This window comes from Hevea brasiliensis, chromosome 3, assembly GCF_030052815.1.
Source record: "Hevea brasiliensis isolate MT/VB/25A 57/8 chromosome 3, ASM3005281v1, whole genome shotgun sequence".
NCBI lineage: Eukaryota > Viridiplantae > Streptophyta > Magnoliopsida > Malpighiales > Euphorbiaceae > Hevea > Hevea brasiliensis.
Window position 1 is genome coordinate 4,230,425 of NC_079495.1, and position 21,729 is coordinate 4,252,153.

Sequence of the window (21,729 nt, forward strand, 5' to 3'; positions counted from 1 at the left end):
GTTGGCAAACTGGCAGTCAGGTTTGATTGTACTAAAACTCTAAGATTATTTTTATTTTTCGAGCACCTATTTTGCATGTTTAAAAAGCATATTACTTAAATACCCCTCTATTTAAAGCATTGCATCACTATGTGTTTTAAGGGCAAAACAGACTTTTGACATATTAAACAGCACGGGACTCAAATTTTTTTTTCCAGAACCATCAACCTTCTCTCTGCTTCTCCACTAGTACACGGTACCCATCACTATGCAAAAATCTCCATTTATGTCTTTTCAAGTTTAAAATTCAAAATTACTTCTCTTTTCCGAAACATCGCCTCCCAAAACATGATAGGATGCATCTTCTCTCCATTTCTTAACCCATTTCACTCACAACCCTCACAACCATCATCTCCCTTCATCTTCCTTAAAAATTTCCTAAACCCATTGGCTTTGAATCAAATCGATCGTTTCAAGTTAGAAAATCCCTAAAATCTTCTTATTCATTCCCCGTTATCTCTCTAAATCTGCCAAAAGAAACCATTCAAGGTGATTCTCGTTGGATTAAAATTTTTTGACACATTCTCTTCTGTCATCATCGATTCGTATTCTCTCTCTCTACAAGTCTCAGGTATTGAATCCAAAACATTAATGGAAGCGTGTTTACATTTTTTTTTGTGATTGTTCTATTTGTTTTGCTTTCAAAATTAGCTGCTAAATTTTCTTAGTTTGAGTATTCACATTACGCAAAAATGCACCATATGACAAACTCATGAATTTGTTGTTGTTGATTCTAAAAAACCCGAATATTTCTTACTATCAGTCCTAAATTTTTTTTTTTACATAACATTGTGCTAATATGCTTCTAATGATTATACATTGACTACTCACATTGTTCAATTTGTGAACCTAGCTTTTTCTATCCCTACTGTCAAATTTTCTTCTGGTTTGGTCATGGCACGGTCAAAAGGAAAAGGCAAAGGAAAAGTCACTACACCCTCATCATCTTCAGATTCCACTGATGCGAGTGTTCCTGCATCTCCTCCTCCACAAAGAGAAGTTCCTCTGGTAATTGGAAAATCAAAAGAAAAATCCAAGAAAATGACCAGTGAGCCTGTCCATGAAAAAGGATCCAAGAAGAAAAAGACTTCAAAAGCTCCAATTATGCATATGGAAAGGGCCATTCATGAACCAAGGTACATCCACTGGCCTGCTTTTACTGAAGTCTCTGTTCCTTTACAATCTTTGTTTGAATATCAAAATGGGACAGATTGTGCTCTAACACTGAAGGAGTATATGTGGATTTAGTTCAAGAATTTTATAAGAATTTAAGAGTTAATGATGCTAAAAGAGATGAATCTTTTAAGGTAAAAATAAAAGGAAAAGTCTATGAGGTGATAGTAGAAAGATTAGCAAAAGCCCTAGGCATCCCAAACAGTGGGAATAGAATTTGTTCTCATAAAGAAGTATTTGCTGTTGGCGGATTCAATAAAAGAGATTTTGAGGCTGAAGTGTTTAAAGGAGAAGTAAAAGATAAGACTAGCATTGCCCATGCTCACCAACACATCAAAATTCTTCATAGTTTTATCATCTATGTGCTGAATCCTAGAACTGGCAGTCCAAACTATTTAAGTACACTTGATCTCTGCATAATTTGGCATATTGTGAATCAAATTGAGTTTAATCTTGCCTACTTTATGTTGAAGCAAATTATGAAATGGAAACCACCTTACAAACTACCCTATGCCCATCTTCTTAATGGCCTGTTTAGAGACTTTGGGATACCTCTGGAAACTGAGAAACTTAGAACAAATATGATCCCAATTACAAGTCTGCAGAAAGATGATGATGGCAGAAAACTAAGGTTTGAATAAGGTGTTAGTTCTAAGGATAGTGCAAGTGGTACTTTTAATGTTGAAGGAATTCTGGAAGAAGTGAACAACTTAAGGGAATTTGTTGAAATTGAATTTGAAGAAATACAGAAATTTAGAGCTTTTCAAACTGTTCTTATGAATGCTCTTGATTTTAAGATTGATGGAACTTTGATGTTGATGTATAAAATTGTGGAAGAATTATTCAAAATCAAAGTTCATTTGGGTATTTCAAGCACTGAAGCTGGAGAAACCAGTAAGGCTGCTACTGGTTCTGTTCCTCAAACAGAAGAAGAAGAAGAAGAAGAAGAAGAAGAAGAAGAAGAAGAAAAAGAAGAAGAAGAAGAAGAAGAAGAAGAAGAAGAAGAAGAAACTGAAAAAGAAGAGGAAGAAAAGGAAACAAAAAAAGAAGAAGAGGAAGAGGAAGAAAAGGAAGAAGAGAAAGAAGAAGAGGAAGAAGAAGAGGAAACTAAAAAAGATGAAGAAGATTCCGATGATGGAGATGGAAAAGGAGGCAGCAAAGAAGGAAATGGGAAGGATATGAGTGACTCTGAATCTGAGCCAGAATCGCAGACTCCTGCTCCTGCAACACCTGCAAAAGAAAAGGCAAAAACAGCTCAAAAGGAATGAAGAAGCAAGCAGAAAGAGCAAACTGGTAAACTATCTAGCAAAAAGGCTAAAACTAGCAAAAAATTTACTGGCAGACCGTACTATCACAGAATCGAGTTAGCTGCTGGCCCTATTGTTCCCTTAACACCTGCAACTGCAATGGCTGCTGAAATCCTTCAAACCTTGAGTGATAAACCTGTCAAGCCAAAAAAGGTGAAGATGGCTGCTCCAAGACAAATCAGAAGAAGCTCTAGGCTGAAAGGATAAATAACCATACTGCATGTTTACTGATTTAATTTTGTCTGACAGTCTGTCTCTTAGTTTGCTACTTCGTTTGCTATTTTTAGTTTTCTGAACTTTAATTAGTTTGCCATATTATCTACTACTTTGACTATTTTGTTTACTGCACTTAAACTAAATTTTGATTTATACACATGTGCATGTTTTCTCCCATGTTCTTTTGATGCTGACAAAAAGGGGGAGAGATGAATGAGTAATCTTGTTGGTATAACTTGTGATTAATGTAGTTTGTGATTAATATATTGTGCATATTTAGTTAGTATTTTAGTCACACTTGCCTAAAACTCCTTGAGACAGAAAATGCTTATGAATATTTCATTGAAATTATTTAGGGGGAGTTATTTGTGAATTAAATGTTGATATAAGCACATACATAGGGGGAGTTATTTGTGAATTAAATGTTGATATAAGCACATACATAGGGGGAGTTATTCCCACATATACATTCATACACATACTCATACTTGTCAATATTTACATGGTGATTCGATTGAGTTTTGTCATCATCAAAAATGAGGAAATTGTTGACCCTACAAGCTCAAAGGAGCATAGATTTTGATAATACCAAAACTCAACTAGAATCAAACTAACATTATTTTAAGTGTTATGCTTCACAAAGAATAAAGAAAAAGACTCAAGGATTTCATGATGGATTCGTGCTTTTGAAGAAAGGATGACATTTTAAAGATAACACAGGATGAATCAAAGGAGATAAAAGAAGAAAAGGTTGCCTTCCAAAGCTGTATTGAAGATCAAATTTGAAGGTACATATAGTATAGAAGTTAGTTTTAACTTTTAGGATTGCTTGTGAAAAGAATTGAGGAGTAGAAGTCAATGATACTTATTTTCAATCCCTCAAAAAATTTTCTTTTAAATATCTTCAATGGCCTAAAAGTATTTGATTATAATTTGGTGTAAAGTTCTAAAGTTTTCAAAGTTATGCAGAAAAGTTTTCCTGGTATGCTAACTGGTTTGCTACTTTTTTTGGTATGCTAACTGGTTTGCTACTTTTTTCAGTATGATAACTGTCTCAACTCTGCACAACATCACAGAAAAGACAAAATAATGGCTATTTTCTTGAAATTCGTAATTGTAACGTTCAAATGAGTTCTCAAACAGTAAAAAACGTTTCAAAACTATAAATACACCTACCCTTGGTCATTTTGCACTGAATGAAAGTCTCTCTACTGTTCAAAATCATAAAAGCTTTCATTCAAAGTGCTCAAAGTGTTTTTATTGCTCATCATTGGCTTATCTACTCATCTCTTCTTTATAGATTCTGTTGTATTGAGTGAGAGTGAGTTTTAAACACTTTATTATCATTTATGAGAGGTCAATCAAGCACCTATTGAAGCTTGATTGTGAAAAGTGTTTGGGATAACACTTGGTAGAAGTACGAAGCTACTTGTAAAAAGCTTTGGTGAGAAGATTTGTAAAGGGCTTTTGTCTCTTGCCTTTAAAAGAGAAGAATTAGCGGAGTGAAGACTCAAAGTGGGATCTTTGAGAGAGTAGATGTAGGCTAGTTGAGCCGAACCACTATAAAAATTCAGTGTTTAATTTTCTCAACCCTTACTCTTTACATTTATGCATTTTATCTTTCTGATTGAGGTGCTTTTGCTGATATGAAAGTTGATACTGCTTATTGTTAACCTTGCTGCAAACTGAAAAAATTGGTTTACTGCTGAATCTGCTGACATCTGATTTAATTTGCTTATTGTTTGATTTGCTGTCAATTAATATATCTGGTGTACTGCTCTGTTTGCTGTGTTGTAAACTTATTCAGATTACTGAAATTTCTACTGAATGCCAATATAATCTGTTAGATCAGTATACTGATTGCTTATGACCCAACTTTGAATCAACTTATCAATAGAGCTGTATTGTTCATATTTCACATTAGACAATTAAGTTGAACCAAGCTGCAATTTTTTAAAAGTTTTGAGCAAAAATCGAAAAATTATTTTTAAAGTCCAATTCACCCCCCTCTTGGACATATTTTGGGACATCAGCTCTGATGCCGGTGAACGCCGAGGAGATAAGATACCAAAGATATGCAGAAAAGAGGCGGTGGAATGGGATGTGTGTGCTAAGAAGGTTGTAGACTTTTTCAACTCAAGTCATAATTCAAATTCATAAAAAAAAACCATAAAGGCAAAAAGTATATTTTTTATATTAATATATTTAATTATGATAATTAGTTTTTTTAATCTTAATTTGGTATGATAAGGAATACACTATAATTTTTTGTTCAATTTTTAATAAAAAATTAGATTAAAATAATAAAATAAAAAGATATTAATAATTTTTTCTTAATTTTATAAATCACTGTTAACATGGTGAATTTATATTTAATTATTAAAATTTTAATAAGTTTAGATATTTAATAGAAAAAATAATCCACATATTCAATAGATTAATGTCAAATAATACATGAATGCATATATGCAATAGGGCTACTTATATTTTTAAATAATTTAAAAAAAATAATTAATATAATTAAAGTAATAAATTTTATTTTTTAAAAAAAATAAATTAATTTTTTTAATATTTAATTATTTTGAAAAAATTATAATATATATTTAAAAATTAAATAATATAACAAAATTTACTATTAAATATATAAATCTTCACACATTTCCATTTTAAATTTACGGTGAAGCAATACATTAAAAAGCAATGGATCCTATGACTTTATGAGGGAAGAGCATGTGCTGGGAAGTACACAATAATTTTTCCTTTCTCGGACAATCATACTTCAGATTTCTAAGTTTCTGCTATTTTTCTGAGTAGCTGTCTGTTTTTTTTTTCTTTTTTTTTTTTTTTATCAACAGCAAGTTTATTGTATGGGCTGACCTGTTCATCTTCGGACTTTAACCTCTGTTGGCTTTGGCCATTGCTTAAAAGAAAAAAGGAAAATCCTCAGCTTACGATTCTCAATCTTTCTTTCTGGTCATTTTCTTAACGAAGATACATAGCACTTGACATCTTTGTTGTAATTGAAAATCCAAAACCAACATATCTTCCATCGTCCATCCATCACTCTAAAAACAAAAGAAAATGGCCACTGCAACTCCTACTTTAGACTACGATCGAATGGAAGAAGTTAAAAAATTCGACGAATCCAAGATGGGTGTCAAGGGCCTCTCAGATTCTGGCATCACTTCCATTCCCAAAATCTTCATTCACGCACCAGATACTCTAGCTGATCTAAAGCCAAACTCATCGCATACATCTCCTAGCATACCCATTATCGACCTATCCAACATCTACTCCAACCACCACCGAGAACAAATCATTAGCCAAGTCAAGGAAGCTGCCACCAACTGGGGTTTCTTTCAAGTGATCAACCATGGTATTTGTCAATCGGTTCTTGACTCAACCTTGAAAGCTATCAAATCCTTCCATGAGCAACCACATGAAGTAAAATCTAAGTACTATACTCGAAAAGAAGGAAGTGGTGTAATGTATGCTAGTAATAATGATTTGTACCGTACAAAGGCTGCTTGCTGGCACGACTCATTGCAGATGTGGATGGCTCCGGTGCCGTTGAACACCGAGGAGATACCGGAGATATGCAGAAAAGAGGTGATGGAATGGGATGTGTGTGCTAAGAAAGTGAGTGAGGTTGTGATGGAGTTGTTGAGTGAAGGATTAGGGCTAGAGGCAGGGAAATTCAAGGAGCTTACGTTTAGTGATTCTAGGTGTATGGTAGGTCACTGCTATCCGTACTGTCCGCAGCCGAATCTGACGGTAGGGATTACGGCACATACAGATCCTGGTGTGGTGACATTGCTGTTACAAGATGAGATTGGTGGGCTGCAGGTGAAGCATGGTGATGGGTGGGTGGAGGTGAAGCCCGTGCATGGTGGGTTAATTATTAATGTTGGGGACTTTCTTCAGGTAATAATAATACAAATTTTAATGCATATTTCAATTTGAATTTATATTCAGTTACAATATTAGAGGAATTTTTTTTTTTTGTCAAAGTAGAGGAATTTAAGAAATGGATTAGATATTGAGTTGATTAAATTGTTGCAGATAGTGTCAAATGGGGAGTACAAAAGTGTGCAGCATAGAGTGGTAGCAAACTCATGTAAGAAACCAAGAATTTCAGTAGTAGAATTTTTCAATCTAAGCAGGTGGAGAGAAAGTGGTTGCTATGGGCCTTTACCAGAGCTGATATCGAATGAAAAACCAGCCATGTATCGAGATTTCACGATGCAAGAGTGCCTTGATAATTTTTACAGTAAGGGGTTGGATAGCAAGTCTCTTCTGGATAAAATCAAAATAGGAAATTAGTATCATTATGAAGAAATCATTATTAGAATTATGAAAAGGAATGATGGAATCCTGAAAGTTTATGCAATAAAAGCATGTTCAACATCCTTATGGCTCTTGAGCTGCTGCTGATCTTAGATCTTAATTAGGATTTTGTTGCCTCTGTTATGAATAGTTCTGGTTCGATGTCTGTTTGTGCAGGGGAGGTTTGGCTCTTTAGGGTAGTTTGAGTATTTCCTCCCTTATTTTCCCTCTTAATTTTAATAAAATTCATAGTTTATAATAATTAAAAAAAAAAAGCATGTTCAACATTTCAATTAATTAGTCAAAGGCAGTTTGGTATTTTTTTTGGCAAAATGCAGAAATTGAAATATTAATTACTTAATTAAATATAAAAAATATATTTTTATTATAATATTTATAAAATTTTATATATGTTATTTTAAATAAAATAAAAATTAAATATTTTATAGAGTTATTAAATTTTTTAAAAAATAAATTATAAATAAAAAATAATTTTTATATAAATTATTAATTAAAATATATAAAATTAAATAAAAATTTAATAATAATAATTAATTTTAAAGTGAATTTAAATAATTAAAATAAATTTTAATTTAATTTAAAATAAATTTAAATTTTAAAAATATTAACCGAATTCAAATCCTAACTTCCTAATGTATACTCACAGGTAAGTGGGGTTATTGGTAATCACACAAACTTGTAACGAGTGAATACAAAATTTATATATATATATATATCTTTTTCAATATCGGTTATAATTGAAATATCAAATTCAATTGAGTTAATTTAATTTTTTTAGTTTAAATTTTTATTTCGATTTGATTAATAACTTTAAAAATAAAAAATAATTAAAAAAATCTATTGGAACCAAATTGATTCCTTGTCAATTTAAATCGAATAATATTTTACATTATTTTGATTTGGGCTCGGTTCAGAACCAAACCACAGCTTCTATACCCCTATATATCTTACGGTTACGAGGCACAAAGGCACCAGGTGCAGAAGATGGCAGCTGCTGCTAATACCACCTCAGGCAATGATGTGGTGAAACAACTGAAAGAATTCGATGAATCAAAGATCGGAGTGAAGGGCCTTGCAGACTCCGGCATCACCTCTATTCCTAAACTCTTCGTACACCCGGCTGAAACCCTTTTTGACCTGAAATGCTGTCAAACACACACTAATATACCAATTACTTATCTCACCAACCTAATCTCCACTACCCACCATCCCAAGATCGTTGAACAAATCAAAGATGCAGCCAAAACCTGGGGCTTGTTTCCAAGTTATCAACCATGGGATACCCATTTCAGTGCTGGACCAAACAACTCAAGCTATGTTGTCCCAAAATAGTCCAAGAGGGGGGTGAATTGGACTTTAACAATTTTTCGGCCCTTGCTTGTAGGCTAATGAAAAATTGTGACTTTGTTCAACTAGGTGCTCCTTAATATATAATGACAGTGATATGTATTTCAATAAAGTGTCCCTAAATTGCAATTCAAGCTTTAATCAATATTTATAGCAATTTTTAACATAACATGCATCACAAGATATTTAACTAGTTTCTCATCATACTCATAAATCCTCAAATATACCAGCTCAATCTATTCATTCAATATTCAATGTCATGTATAAAAATTAAATTGCACAAAAGTAAAGAGGTTAAGGTTAGAGAGATCAAACACAATGATTTTTATAGTGGTTCGGCTTAACTAGTCTACATCCACTCTCTCAAAGAACCTTCTTTGAGTCTTCTCTCCACTATTTACTCTTTTAAAGGCAAGAGACCAAAAGCCCCTTACACTTTTTCAACATCAAGCTTTTACCAAGGTAGCTTGAAACTTTGACAAGTGCTATCTCAAGCACTCACACTCTCAAGCTTCAATAGGTGCTTGTACAACCTCTCTTAAATGCAATTCAAAGTTTTAGTACTCACTCTCACTTAATACAAATCAAGCTATAAAGAAGAGATGAGCAGATTTGCCAATGGTAGCTCAAAGACTTTAAAGCTCTTGAATGAAAGCAATAAATGAAAAATCAAAGTTGGAGTTCAAATGTAAGCTTTCATCAAGTGTAAAATGAAGTAAAGGTGTATTTATAGTCCTAAATCATTTTAGTCTGTTTGAAACCTTTTTGGAATGTTATACACTCTGCTCAAGACAAAATAGTTGTTATTTTGTCTTTTTGTGCGAAGTTGAGCAACTCTGATCATTTAACAAACTAATGAAATATTGTCAACAGTAGTAAACTAGTTAGTAAACTAATGTTTTAGCAAATACATTAGCAAACTAATGCTTTAGCAAACAAGTTAGCAAACTAATTCAACAGCTGCATGTCTCAACTTGTAATATTTAAAAAATCTGATTTAGACCTTTAGAAAAATATTTTCCAATAGTAATATCTAAGGTCATGATGAGAGAAATTTTTTAAAAGAAAATTTAATTTTGAGCTTCATTAGACTAAACTTTCATCTATTCTTTTCACATAAGTCCTAAGACTCAATTTCTAACTCTATGTCTTTCATACCTTTACCTTGAGTCTTGGCTTACATAATCTTGTCTTTTCTCATCTTGGATTTGTCTTGAGATGCCTTTAAGTATTCTTCCTCCTTAGATACAATTTCAAATATTCTTTATGAATAAGAGAAAGAATCTACACATCACTTTAAAATTGGGTTAGATAGATTCTATTTGAGTTTTGTTATCATCAAAATCAATATCAATGCTCATTTTGAGCTACACGGGGTCAACAAGCTAAAAGAGTATTCCATGAGCAACCACCAGAAATGAAGGCCGAGTACTACAAACGTGAAAATGGGATGGGAGGTGTCATACTTGCAAGCAATAATGATTTGTATCGCACTAAAGCTGCGAGCTGGCACGACTTGTTTCAGGTATGGACAGGAATAAAGGCGGCGGAGGTGGAGGATATACCGGAGATATGTAGGAGAGAGGTGGTCGAATGGGATTTGTGTGCTACCGGATTTGCTGAGGCTTTGATGGAGGTGTTGAGTGAAGGGTTAGGGTTGGAGAGTGGAAAGTTTAAGGAGTTGGCATTTTCGGAAGGTAGGGTTTTCGTGGGGCATTATTATCCGTTCTGCCCACAGCCGGATCTGACGATGGGAATAAGGTCTCACACCGATCCTGGAGTTATAACTGTGTTGATGCAGAATCAGGTTCAAGTGAAGCATGGAGAGGAGTGGGTGGATGTTCAGCCCCTTCATGGAGCATTGACCATAAACATTGGTGATTTTTGTCAGGTGAAGATCACGTTATTTCATCCATCAACTAATTAATTAATTAATTGCTGAATATCAAGCACGCACAGCTTTTGCTAATTCACTACACATAATTGCTCCCTCTATTTCTTATATGAGATAATTAGTGGCTTCTTGTCTGATCATAAAGATAGAGAGATAACAGGAGAGGAACAATTTTGGAGCAGAGGGAAAAGAGCACTGAAGAGAGGAAGAGAATAGGGAAAAGGGGAAAAAATTATTATTATTATTATTAACTTTAATAATTAAACATATATTTAATTATCGGCAAGTATCTACATTTATTCACTTTTTTTTTTCCTCCTTTCACATTTGCAGATAATTTCAAACGATGAGTACAAGAGCGTGGAACGTCGAGTTTTGGCCAGCACTTCCAAGGAACCAAGAATCTCAATTGTCATGTTTTTCAACGTGGGAAAATGGAAAGAAACAGTTTAGTCTCTGCCTGAGCTTCTGTCGAGGGAAAAACCACCTCTTTTCAAAGAATTCACTCTACAAGAACTCCTTACAACTTTCAGAACAAGGGAATTGATAGCAAGTCCCTCGTCCACAAACTCAGAATACAATATTCACCCGTATTGTGGTATTCGTAAAAATATTAGCTACAATAGGCGAGCCTAAAGATGTTAAATAAAGGCCAATTTTAATGGCACCATTAATGAAACTCAGCTCCCAACCAGTCGATTCCTGCAAATTATGATCCAGTTTGGGCTTTTTATTGTTATAATCTGAAGTGTCAAAGATCAAAGAAGCAATAAAGCTCAAAGTTGCAAGTCATCACCATCGATACACAATTTTCTAGTGTAGGGTTACATCCCTTCTACTTCTAGAACTGAACGATTCTTTTTCTTTTCACTTCAACTTTATATGGAAATTTTCATCCCAATTGAAGCAGAGAGATATTCCATTCATCAAACAAAGGAATAATGCTTGACTAGTGGATAGTTGCTACAAAAACAAAATGTCATATAGCAATTTCAAAAATAAAATATCTGATCGATAACAGGATTCGATAAAATTTAACCACAGTGGCTTTTGCTAAATCCAAACCTAACATGCAGGATAAAATAAAAAATCTAACACTCAAATCTTTAAACGCCATAAAAGCACTACTCTGCATCAGAGTTTACTTGATCTTCTTCTTGGGCCTCAACTGCGAAAAAGAAAAACATAAGATTCACGTCTTCTGAAGGAGGTTCAATGCAACATAGAAAACTGCCAAGTAACAATCATAATTGTCGAATTAAAGAAGAACAAGAACCTGATTGCTATGACCACATTTCTTCTTCCGGCAGTTAACAGCCCTTGGATGCAGTCGAGCATAACATCTAGACACCAAATATGAAAAAGAGCTAATGATTAATTGAATGCTGTAGTTAAATGCCCACTAATTAAAATATGCCCTAAAATACAGTATTTCTGGTTGTGATCAGCACATCATATGGTATTATAGCAACCAATGCCACAGAAAATGAACTAGTCAGAGAATAAGCAACCAAAGCCAAGAACATTTTCATAAGTTATGACTGAAATCTTAACTCGCATGCACATTTACATTTAATATATACTGTCCAGTAAAATTAACAGTAAGCAAAGCCCAATCAATAAAGATGAGAATGGAAATCAATCTTGGGACTAGGATGCCCTCCGTTGCACTACTGAGAAAAAGACCGTTCAACTAGGAGTCCCACCAACAAAAAAAACACAACAAAAAGTGTTGACGGAAGCAGGAAAAATAAGGATGAAGAAAGGTACTATTAAGAGTTATATACCATCATCCTGAGCACAGAACCCCTCACACTCTTGACTTAAGTCTCTAATTACAGGATGTAAAGTACTCATTCTTTTTTCTTTTCACAGCTCGATACGAAAAATGGTTCAGCTTTGAAAGTAAACAGTCCTTTGGTGATAATTAAACTCAAGATCTGGTCTCAATCCACATAAATTTGTTCTCTTGACAAATCACATAGACAAGAAGAAAAGGGGAAATGAAAACAATTCCATCATATATGAACAATAGATTGTCAAGAAGAAAAATATTTCATTCAAACAAATGCAGGAAAGAAAATGTACCAGCCATGAAAATCAACTGAATGGAAAAATTCAAGCTGACAAAGTTGAAGAATGGAAATTAATATCGGGAACATGTATGACCTCTTGTGCACATTTAAGAGCAAAGAAGCTAAGTAAGTTCCCCAAGGCTAAAGAAACGGTACATGATCTGAAACAAGCTTCCTAAATTCCGACACCCAACTCTTGCGAAATATCATGAAAATAAAACATATAAACTAATCACTTATACTATATGCAGGTTTAACAAACTAATAAAAGAATTTCCAATAAGATCCAAAGTAAACAAGAGGAGAAACAGGCATACTTGCGGCAGATCATCTTGTCTTGATTGTATTTGCGAGCCAAAGCCATAAGAGAAGGCTCTATAATTCCTCCCCTAAGCCTCAGCACAAGATGTAGGGTTGATTCTGCACAAAAGCAAACAAAACGAAACAACTTCAACTAAACAATTATTTAGAAAAATAAATCTAACATATTTATTGATTAAAAAGAAAGAGACCCACCTTTCTGGATATTGTAATCAGCCAAGGTTCGGCCATCTTCAAGCTGCTTCCCCGCGAAGATCAATCGCTGCTGGTCCGGTGGGATTCCTATTCAACTCATCAATTCCCATATTAGAAAACAAACAGAAAGGGAAAGGAAAATCCATTAAGTAAAAATGGAAAAACAAAAAAAGGGTAATACCTTCCTTGTCCTGGATCTTGGCCTTGACATTATCGATGGTATCACTGCTCTCTACCTCGAGAGTTATGGTCTTCCCAGTTAGGGTTTTCACGAAAATCTGCATCTTGGCTCTCCTCTGTCGCTCTCTCTCAATGGCAAAGACAGGAGGTAGCCGCACGTATCTTTAAGCTTTTATAGTCCGGGTCCTAAGAGCTAGGGTTTTCAAAGATGTCGATAACTGATGGTCCCTATTTTGGGCCGTCTAGGGTTTTGATGAAAATGTGTGAAACCCATTTAAAGCCCAATTTTTCTTTTATTTGCTTCCATGTGTGCTATTACTTAAAAAAAAATTAAAAATAAAAACACTGAAAAAGTATATAGATAATCTGTTTCATATTATTATTAGAATTGTTAAGAAAAATAATTTTTTTATTATATTCATAAGAGCAGTTAAATTTGATTTTAAATAAATTTTAATATATTTTCATTATAAAAATTTTAAAATAATTAAATATTTTTGTTTAATTTATTTTTTAATTATATTTAAAATAATATTTTAAAAGTTTTTTTTTTTAACTTTTCAAGTACTGGAAGCGTAAGATATATATAATATAGAATTAAAATTCATCTTATTAATAATACATGCTAACTTGGTGAAATAGTTTTATTCCATCTTGGTTTAACTCCTTCCACTAGCATTTATTGTATAATGATTCGTTTCATCTAATGCCACCTTGGGTTTAGTAGCATGTCTCTTTTCATGGAGTTGAGATAAATCAGAAACATCAACTAGCCCTATTTTTTTTTTTTCCAAAAAAAAATCAATAAAACACTTCCCACAATAATCAAAAAGTTTATTGTGATTAAAAGGTATCACAATTTCAAAAATTAGTAGCCTGCTAACTTCACAGCATTCAACAAAAAGTTTATCAAAGTGCCAAGATAAATCGAATCTGACACGAGAGTTTACTTGATCTTCTCCTAAGGCCTCAAACTGCAAAGAAGAAAACAAAGGGTTCAGTTGTTTGAATCTAGTTTCAATGCAACATAATAGCAGAGCCAAATTGATAGAAGTTAAACATGCCTGAGTAATGGATACCCAAAACAATATTCATTTGTTCAATTCAAAACAAAAAGAATACGATTGCTACAACCACATTTCTCCTCGCAACAGTTTACTGGCCCTGGATGCAGAGGAGCATAAGACCTTGAAACCAAAAATTAAGAAGTTATGTCAGTTAAGAATTAACTGCTATGATTCAATTGCCATTATTTATAATATGAGTAAAGGTGCATAGCACAGGGTGCGCTCAATAATTTTGTAATAAATAACATATTATATGGTCAAGTAACCAATGCTGCAAATAGTGATGAACCAGGCAAAGAATAAACTACAGGTGCTAACATGCTAACTAACATTGAGAAAACACAATAATACTTAAGCATGGGACAGATATAACTGGCATCAAATATGTGATCCCATCAACAACAGTCTTAAGTAATCCTAATACACATCTATAATTTTACACACACACACACACACACACACACAATAGCAGCAATATCAACAGGCATGCATATTTATATGAAAAGACAAAAAGATTAACATCCATGACAATCAACTGCCAGAAAATGCGTAGTCACTACAGATGAGAATAGAACTCAATGTTGCACTAGGATGCCCTCTGTTGCACTGGCAACAGTAAAAAAAAGGGTTCAACTAGTAGTCCCATCAGCAAACCATTGGAACACATATGTACACCAAAAATGAGGGGAAAAGGAGAAGAAAACAAGAACAATGATGGAAGAAAGGTACAAAAGGCTGAAAAGATGTACCATCATAAGCACATATGATTCACACTCTCAGCTTAAATCAGTTATTCAAAATGGGTACATTGGTAACGCAAATGCATTGTCATTTTATCGCACACAAAGTCGAGACCTTGTTTCAATCCCTTTATTAGTTTGGTCAAGAAAGGTGGAAAACAACAGTTATGCCATTATCTGTGAACAATGGATTTGTGCAGAAGAAAAATATTGAATATAAACACACTCGGTCAAGATAATTTACCACCCATTAATATCAACTGAATGTAAACAATCTCAGCTGACAAAGATGAATGGAAATCAATATTGGGAGCTTTTATAACCTCTTGTGCAAATTTAAACGCAAAGAAGCTATATAAGTCCCTTCAAGTTGTAAAAATGGCAAATGATCTAAAACAAGTTTCCAAAATTCTGAACCCAAAAGCTTGCTAAATGAATAAATGATGATCTACTTACCAATATCTTCATTTCACAAATTTCACGACGAACAGAAAAGTAAAAAATGCAGTATCATCCAAATAAAATATTGAAACTAAAAACCAAAGAAAAAGGGCATACTTGTGGCCGATCATCTGGTCTTGATTGTATTTGCTAGCCAGAGCCACGAGAGAAGGCTCTCTAATTCATTCCCTAAGCGCTACGTCTCGACAAAAGATGAAGGGTCATTCTGCTGCACAACTGTAAACAAATAATCCACTTTTATCAGCATACGAAATTATTCTCTTTTTTCCTCTTCAGAAAAGGCGGATTTCACAAATCAAGCAAATACCAAGGCTAATAATTGAATGAGATAAAAACCTTTCTGGATATTGTAATCAGCCGAAGTTCAGCCATCATCAAGCTGCTTCCCAGCGAAGATCAATCGCTGCTGCTCCGGTAGGATTCCTATTCCATCGTCGTCCATTGGCTTATAAAAAGTAAATCGATTTGATCAAAATGGCAATAGAAAAGAACCAAAAAGTCCAGCTTCCCAAACAGGGTACCCTAAGCACCAGCAGATGCCTGCCCTGTCACAGACCCTACTAACGAGCCCATCCAAATAAATAAATTCTTCAATTTTCCGGGGTAGTTGATAGAATAATTTAATTAGCACTTACAAGGGCCAAGATCTCCTTGATTAGGGCTGGGTCAATAAGTTTAATAATTGATCAAAATGCATCAATTTTAATATAAATATTTATTTTAAAATTTATTTAATTTAATTTTAAAATATAAAATTTTATAAAATTCAATTGAATTTTATATTTTAGGTATTTTATTTAAGAAAAATTTAATTCTAAAAATTGATTAATTTCTATTAAAATTGATTGAATTTAAAATGAATTTCATATAATTTACATAACATTTTTTTAGACTAAAATGCTCATATTAAAAAAAAAAAAAAACTCTCTCAATTAAACTCTATCGACTAAAGGAAAATATAGAAACCACAAACTAACTTTTTATCTATTTATCATTAACATGTTTGATAAGTATATAAGATATTTTTTATTTTTCTTAATTTTTTAATATTTAAACTTATTATATACTTAGTAATGATATTATTTATATTATTACATAAATCTCCTATATTATGAGACATATAAATTATTGTTATATTTATTACTATATTATTAGTTAGTTTATATTTTATTAATTGTTGTAAATTTATTAATATAATTTTTTTAAATTATATAAAAAATTATAATTTTTTAATTTTATTTTTGAATGTAGTTTAAAAAATAAGGACAAATAAATTTTAATTTTAAAATTATAGCAAACATGAATCATATCAGATTCAATTGAATTTTTTAATTTAAATTATGTCATATCATATAATGGAATTCATTTTAAATGTATTCGATCTTGATCATACTTCCATTCCACCAGATTTAGCACATTCATTCTGTTGTATTTTCATTTTGTCACACTAGATTCAGTCCTTTTAAACGAAACTTGTCATAGAAGAATAAGCAACAGAGATTTACCAAAAAAATAGATTATTCATGAATCATGATATGTGTCAATTAATCAACATTGTCATTGTATTTTATTACAATAGGGGATAAAGACCATAATCATAATACTCCTTTCATAATGAATCCCTTAAAACAAAAGCTACGACTATGCACTTACGCTGGAAGAGAAGCGATCTTAGGCGCCACAATCTCAAGAAGACCCTTTGGATTGTCCACATGAACCCAGTGCCCAGAGTTTGGAAGAACATGAACGGCAACCTTACCCTCAGATCCGTTTTCTTTCTGATTGTAAAGACTTTCGAGTCGCTGAATTACATCAGGCTCCCACCGGTCGCTCTTTTCTGCGATCACGATACCCATCTCCATTCCTTTCGGTGGGTGCTCCAGCAGAGACCAATATGATGTCTCCCTACAGAATTTAACATCCATTCTTTAAACTAAAAAGGGGAAAATGTACAAGGGTAGGGGAAGGGAAGTAAAAAGCATAAAACAAAACTTAAAGCATCATTATTGCCATTATTTATTCTGCAAAGGAGGTCATCTAAAGAAGTTGATTCACTAGGAAGAGAGACTGACCTGTAAGAATTGAACATCTGGATGGCACCTTCAAGATTAAAAGACCAAGTCTCCTGTTCTCCAGATTTCTTAAGATTGCTACCAATCCATTCAGATAATGACTTGGAGAACCCGAGTTCAATCATGTGATTCACAAGCCACCTGAAATCAGAAACATCCAAAACAAAATCAATTTTCAAAGTAAAAAGGTGATCAAGTCTAAATTGTGTCGAGGTCAATAAACCACAGCAGATGACAGAAGAACCCTCCAGGCACTTGTAATTGCTCTTCCTGTCACCTACCACTATTTTATTGAAATTGTGTTGATTAACAACCTCTATGATCAATACAAGGTGAAACAGGAAAAAGTTAAATAAATTATTTAAATTCATTTCCACAGTCTGAGTAACTGAAACCTAACCTCAAACCTTTTTGAAATTTTGATGCCCCGAATTCTGTGCTTGCAATATGGTTTGAATCATTTTAGATGAAAAAGGTAAGCATTAACTATTGGCTACATGGAAAATTGGGAAGTTCAACAAATTATAGAGATGGTTTGTACCAGAATCTTAAGGCGGTGAGTGCAGCATGAATTCTCTCCTCCATATTCATGTTAATGTACGGAAATTACATTCCACCATGTTTCTAACAACTAATATATGAGAACATTAAAAAAAAAAACTAATATATGAGAAAATTATTTGAGAAGTCAATTACAAATGCGATTACCAAAAAAGCTATAATGACAACTGCATCAGGACCTCTTTAACTGGGCAATAAAAGCAAGTACAATAGCCATGCAAGTAAAGCTGAAAAATATAACACATTACTACAAGGAGAGAAGACCTACTTTCGTGAAGGAAGGGATGCAGGTAAACTCTGCAATGTCTTCAAGACTTTCTCCACTTCTCCATCACTGTTTTCAGAGCTAACGTCTCCAGGGACAGAATCCAAAACCCACAGCTGTTCTGCATCAGAAAATAAAATATGAAAGCACAGAAATTTTCTTTTGTGCATATAAAGCATCCATTATCATGTCCAAAAAGCATAGGATGTTTAACTACAGGATAAGCATGATCCTCTTGTTATTACAAATAAAAAGAATAGCTAGACCCACAAGCCACCTATAACCAAGCTTGCTATTTCAGCTCCACTTTATAAAATAGGACTCTCTACAAAACTGTAGCATGAAGTTTTCAAGTCCAAATGATGTTTTATGCAAAATGCCTAAATAAAAGCAATGATATTTCAGGATTCTGGGTGCAAAAGGTTAAAGAAATAAGCAACATTTATAAGCAATAAGAGCATCACAAAACAGTAGGAAATAAAACAACTTCCCAAAGCAAAGTAGATGCCATCATGCATGATCTCTCAACATCATGTCATCATGCTACTATATGGAGGGTGGAAAAACACTATCTTGCCATGGATTTGAATGTATTAGAAAGTTATGCATTCAAAATTTTGCTATTTTAAGCAGTTATAACTTATAATTGGGCTTATCCGTGCCCCCTTTGGTTTGAAATAGCCAGTTATTTCTCCGTTTCACCAAGGACCATGCTTGGAAGGAGATTGTCTATATAGGAAAGTGAACTCAAAGTTTCAAGTTGCAGCCTCTGATACACTTATGACTTAACCCAAAATGGCTATTCCATCTAACATTAACCTATTCCTTTCACTTCCTTTAAAGTTGTAGTGGCAGAGCAGAAATGAATCAAATAACGAATGGTATCATCAAGCAAAGCAGCAATGATAAATCAACACATTAGAACTAACACTCAACAACCACATGGAATTGGATTCTTCATTTATCTTTAGGATTTGATACGAAACTAAATGAAGATACCTGCTTCGGCAATGCAACAGATTCCCCATAATCACCACGAGAACAACTCTGCGCGAACTGGAGAGCAACCTTGCCTCCCATGGAGTGACCAATAACAACATCAGGCCAAGCCCAACCATGAGATTTAACCAAATTAGCCAAATCTTTCGCCGCATTGAACATGTCATGGGGAGGGTCCAGACCTTCAATATTGGCAGATTTCCCGTGGTTCCTCAAATCCACGAGCACCATCCTCCACTCTATATGCATTTACAAAGGCATAAGCAATCAAGCGAAAAATGCGCTTAACTTAAGAGATAAAATGATTGAGGGGTACCAGAAGAAGACGAATTGGAGAGTGAGGAAGCGAGATTTCGAGAGAAGGAACGCCAGTTGCGGCCAGATCCTAAGAGACCGTGGAGAATAAAAGCCGTTGAAGTGTAAGGCTTGTCCGGGGAAGATCGGAGCTCTTCGAAAGCTAGGGTTTCAAGCGTCCGTGTGGTTGAGTAACTGAAGCCTGGACTCCGCCAGAGGAGGCAGCGATTCAGGAGGTTCAAACCCGTTTTGCTCTTGAGAGTTGCCATGTCGAGTTGACAATTGGCGACGGACTACCCTGCCCTTTGAGGCTCCTGACCGCTAATTGAACGACGTCGAATTTTAGCATTTTAAAGGAAAAAGATTCCTGAGATTTACTAAAACCCACACTTTAATTCTTATTATTCAAAAATAGGGAGAATTACCAATTTACTTCATGTATTTTTATAATAATCTTTGGATATATTTTATTAAATTTTTTAATTTATATGTTTTTCTTCTTTGGACTTATTATAAACTATATGCACTCTATTTGGTAATAACTTTTAAAAAAGTAATTAATTTTTTTTTACTAATATCAAAATACTTTCTGTCTTATTTATATTATTTGACGAGCATAAGTATTTAATATTTTAATTAGGGTAAAAAATATAATACCATTATTTTTTCATTTAATAACTAGTCGAATAACTATTTTTACTGAATATTTATACTTTAAATCAATACACAAACAATTAACTACCGATAATTAATAGTCAATAGCTAATAGTTAATTAATATGTAATAGTTAACGGCTAATAAATCAACTAATAGCTATTGAGGCCATATTCAACAACTACTTTTGAGCTAAGGTTTAATACTACTTGTTTTATTTATATTGTTCGGGGGTATAGTATTTATATTAATATTTAGAGGTTGAGAGAATAATTAATAAAACGTTTACTTCTCCTGAACTTTTAGATGTTGAAGAAGTGTTTTAACTGTGATAAAAAGATGTTATCAATATTTTTATATTCAACCGTTAATTCAACTATTATTTTTATTAAATATTTTTACTTTAAATTACTATATAAACAACTAATCACTATAAGTTAATATATAACTGTTAATAACTATTAAAATTACTAATATTATCAAATAAATCTTATAATAATTGACAATTATTAAAATAACTACCGTTGCAAAACAAACAAATAAATTATATATTACACAAAATAAAAACTCATAAAATAAAATAATCACAAATTAAAAAATCAATCATTTCAGTTTTTATTTTATTTAAAAAAAGTAATAGAACTGAAAAACAAATTTTTTTAAAAAAATATTAATTAAAAATCAAATTAAAATATTTCAATTCGATTTTTCAGTTATAACTAATTTTTACTTTTATTTTTCTCTCTCCCTCTCTCTTCATTTTTGTCTCTTGTTATCCCTCCCCCCATTTTTGTCTCCTCCATTTAAATTGAAAGTTGCAAAATTTTAATAAATCAATTTCAATTTTCCAATAATTGGAACAGAATTTCAAATACAATTCCAACAATTAATGGTATAAGAAAGCATCAAGAATTTTCAGAATTAGAGATTAAAAAAGCTGCAAATTAAATCAAAGAACAGAAGGATTCTAAACTCAGTTCCCATGCAATGTTTGAATGCCCATTTCATTTTGAATTTCAAATTTAGTGGAACTAATTTGGCCATAGCGAACACATAACAAAGGGAGTAGACATGTTATTGTAAACGTAATGAGTATAGTATTATTTCCGCGAGAATTGTGTTAATTACCACACTATGGTTATTTTGATTATTTAAACTATGTAAATAAATGAAAGAATAATAAAAAGTAAAGAAATTACAAGAATGACTAATTAAAATTAATTTATTTAAAGATAAATAAATTAATTAAAATATAATTTCAGAGTTGAGATTTTTACACTCTTATTAACCAGTTTTTAATCCAATCTATCTAATAATTGAGTTTTTATAAAATGGATGAAAATATACCCTAAATGCCTATAAAATATGAGTATAACAAGTCCTCCAGTTTGTGTCCTCCTCCTAGGACCTTACACAGTTCCAAGCAAGTCAAGCCAGATGCCATAGCAGTGAAGGTTGTAATTGTCAAGATGCTCTAATTCCTTGACCTAATAATTCCTCGTACATTCCACTCTATCAATG

General features: G+C 33.0%; 3 protein-coding genes, 1 non-coding gene and 1 pseudogene across 10 annotated transcripts; 2 read left to right on the plus strand and 3 right to left on the minus strand.

Moving 5' to 3' along the window:
- Nucleotides 1-5,561: 5,561 nt before the first annotated feature.
- Nucleotides 5,562-7,142, plus strand: LOC110652406 (1-aminocyclopropane-1-carboxylate oxidase homolog 6). The gene is made up of 2 exons (XM_021807994.2): nucleotides 5,562-6,659; nucleotides 6,798-7,142. Exons 1-2 carry the CDS (start codon nucleotides 5,817-5,819, stop codon nucleotides 7,056-7,058), a joined length of 1,104 nt encoding a protein of 367 aa, XP_021663686.2. The 5' UTR covers nucleotides 5,562-5,816; the 3' UTR covers nucleotides 7,059-7,142.
- A 924-nt stretch (nucleotides 7,143-8,066) lies between these two features.
- Nucleotides 8,067-11,300, plus strand: LOC131178597 (1-aminocyclopropane-1-carboxylate oxidase homolog 4-like; annotated as a pseudogene).
- LOC110652410 (ubiquitin-60S ribosomal protein L40) lies at nucleotides 11,246-13,277 on the minus strand. Its single transcript, XM_021807996.2, has 5 exons — nucleotides 13,096-13,277; nucleotides 12,915-13,001; nucleotides 12,716-12,818; nucleotides 11,600-11,666; nucleotides 11,246-11,491 (listed from the first exon to the last, which is right to left on the minus strand). Exons 1-5 carry the CDS (start codon nucleotides 13,196-13,198, stop codon nucleotides 11,465-11,467), a joined length of 387 nt encoding a protein of 128 aa, XP_021663688.1. The 5' UTR covers nucleotides 13,199-13,277; the 3' UTR covers nucleotides 11,246-11,464.
- An 865-nt stretch (nucleotides 13,278-14,142) lies between these two features.
- On the minus strand, nucleotides 14,143-19,890 carry LOC110662195 (uncharacterized). 7 transcript variants are annotated; one of them, XM_058143662.1, is made up of 8 exons: nucleotides 19,577-19,890; nucleotides 19,261-19,499; nucleotides 18,265-18,377; nucleotides 17,436-17,576; nucleotides 17,017-17,268; nucleotides 15,700-15,808; nucleotides 15,460-15,568; nucleotides 14,143-14,281 (listed from the first exon to the last, which is right to left on the minus strand). In XM_058143662.1, exons 1-6 carry the CDS (start codon nucleotides 19,821-19,823, stop codon nucleotides 15,787-15,789), a joined length of 1,014 nt encoding a protein of 337 aa, XP_057999645.1. In that variant the 5' UTR covers nucleotides 19,824-19,890; the 3' UTR covers nucleotides 14,143-14,281; nucleotides 15,460-15,568; nucleotides 15,700-15,786. The 7 variants fall into 7 exon arrangements, with proteins under 7 accessions (XP_057999645.1, XP_057999644.1, XP_057999642.1 ...); XM_058143661.1 differs by having other exon boundaries at nucleotides 15,460-15,571; XM_058143659.1 differs by having other exon boundaries at nucleotides 15,460-15,579; nucleotides 15,700-15,920.
- LOC131179003 (small nucleolar RNA snoR99) lies at nucleotides 15,138-15,235 on the minus strand. The gene has a single exon (XR_009148010.1). It is a non-coding gene; the product is annotated as a small nucleolar RNA snoR99 (small nucleolar RNA).
- Nucleotides 19,891-21,729: the final 1,839 nt, after the last annotated feature.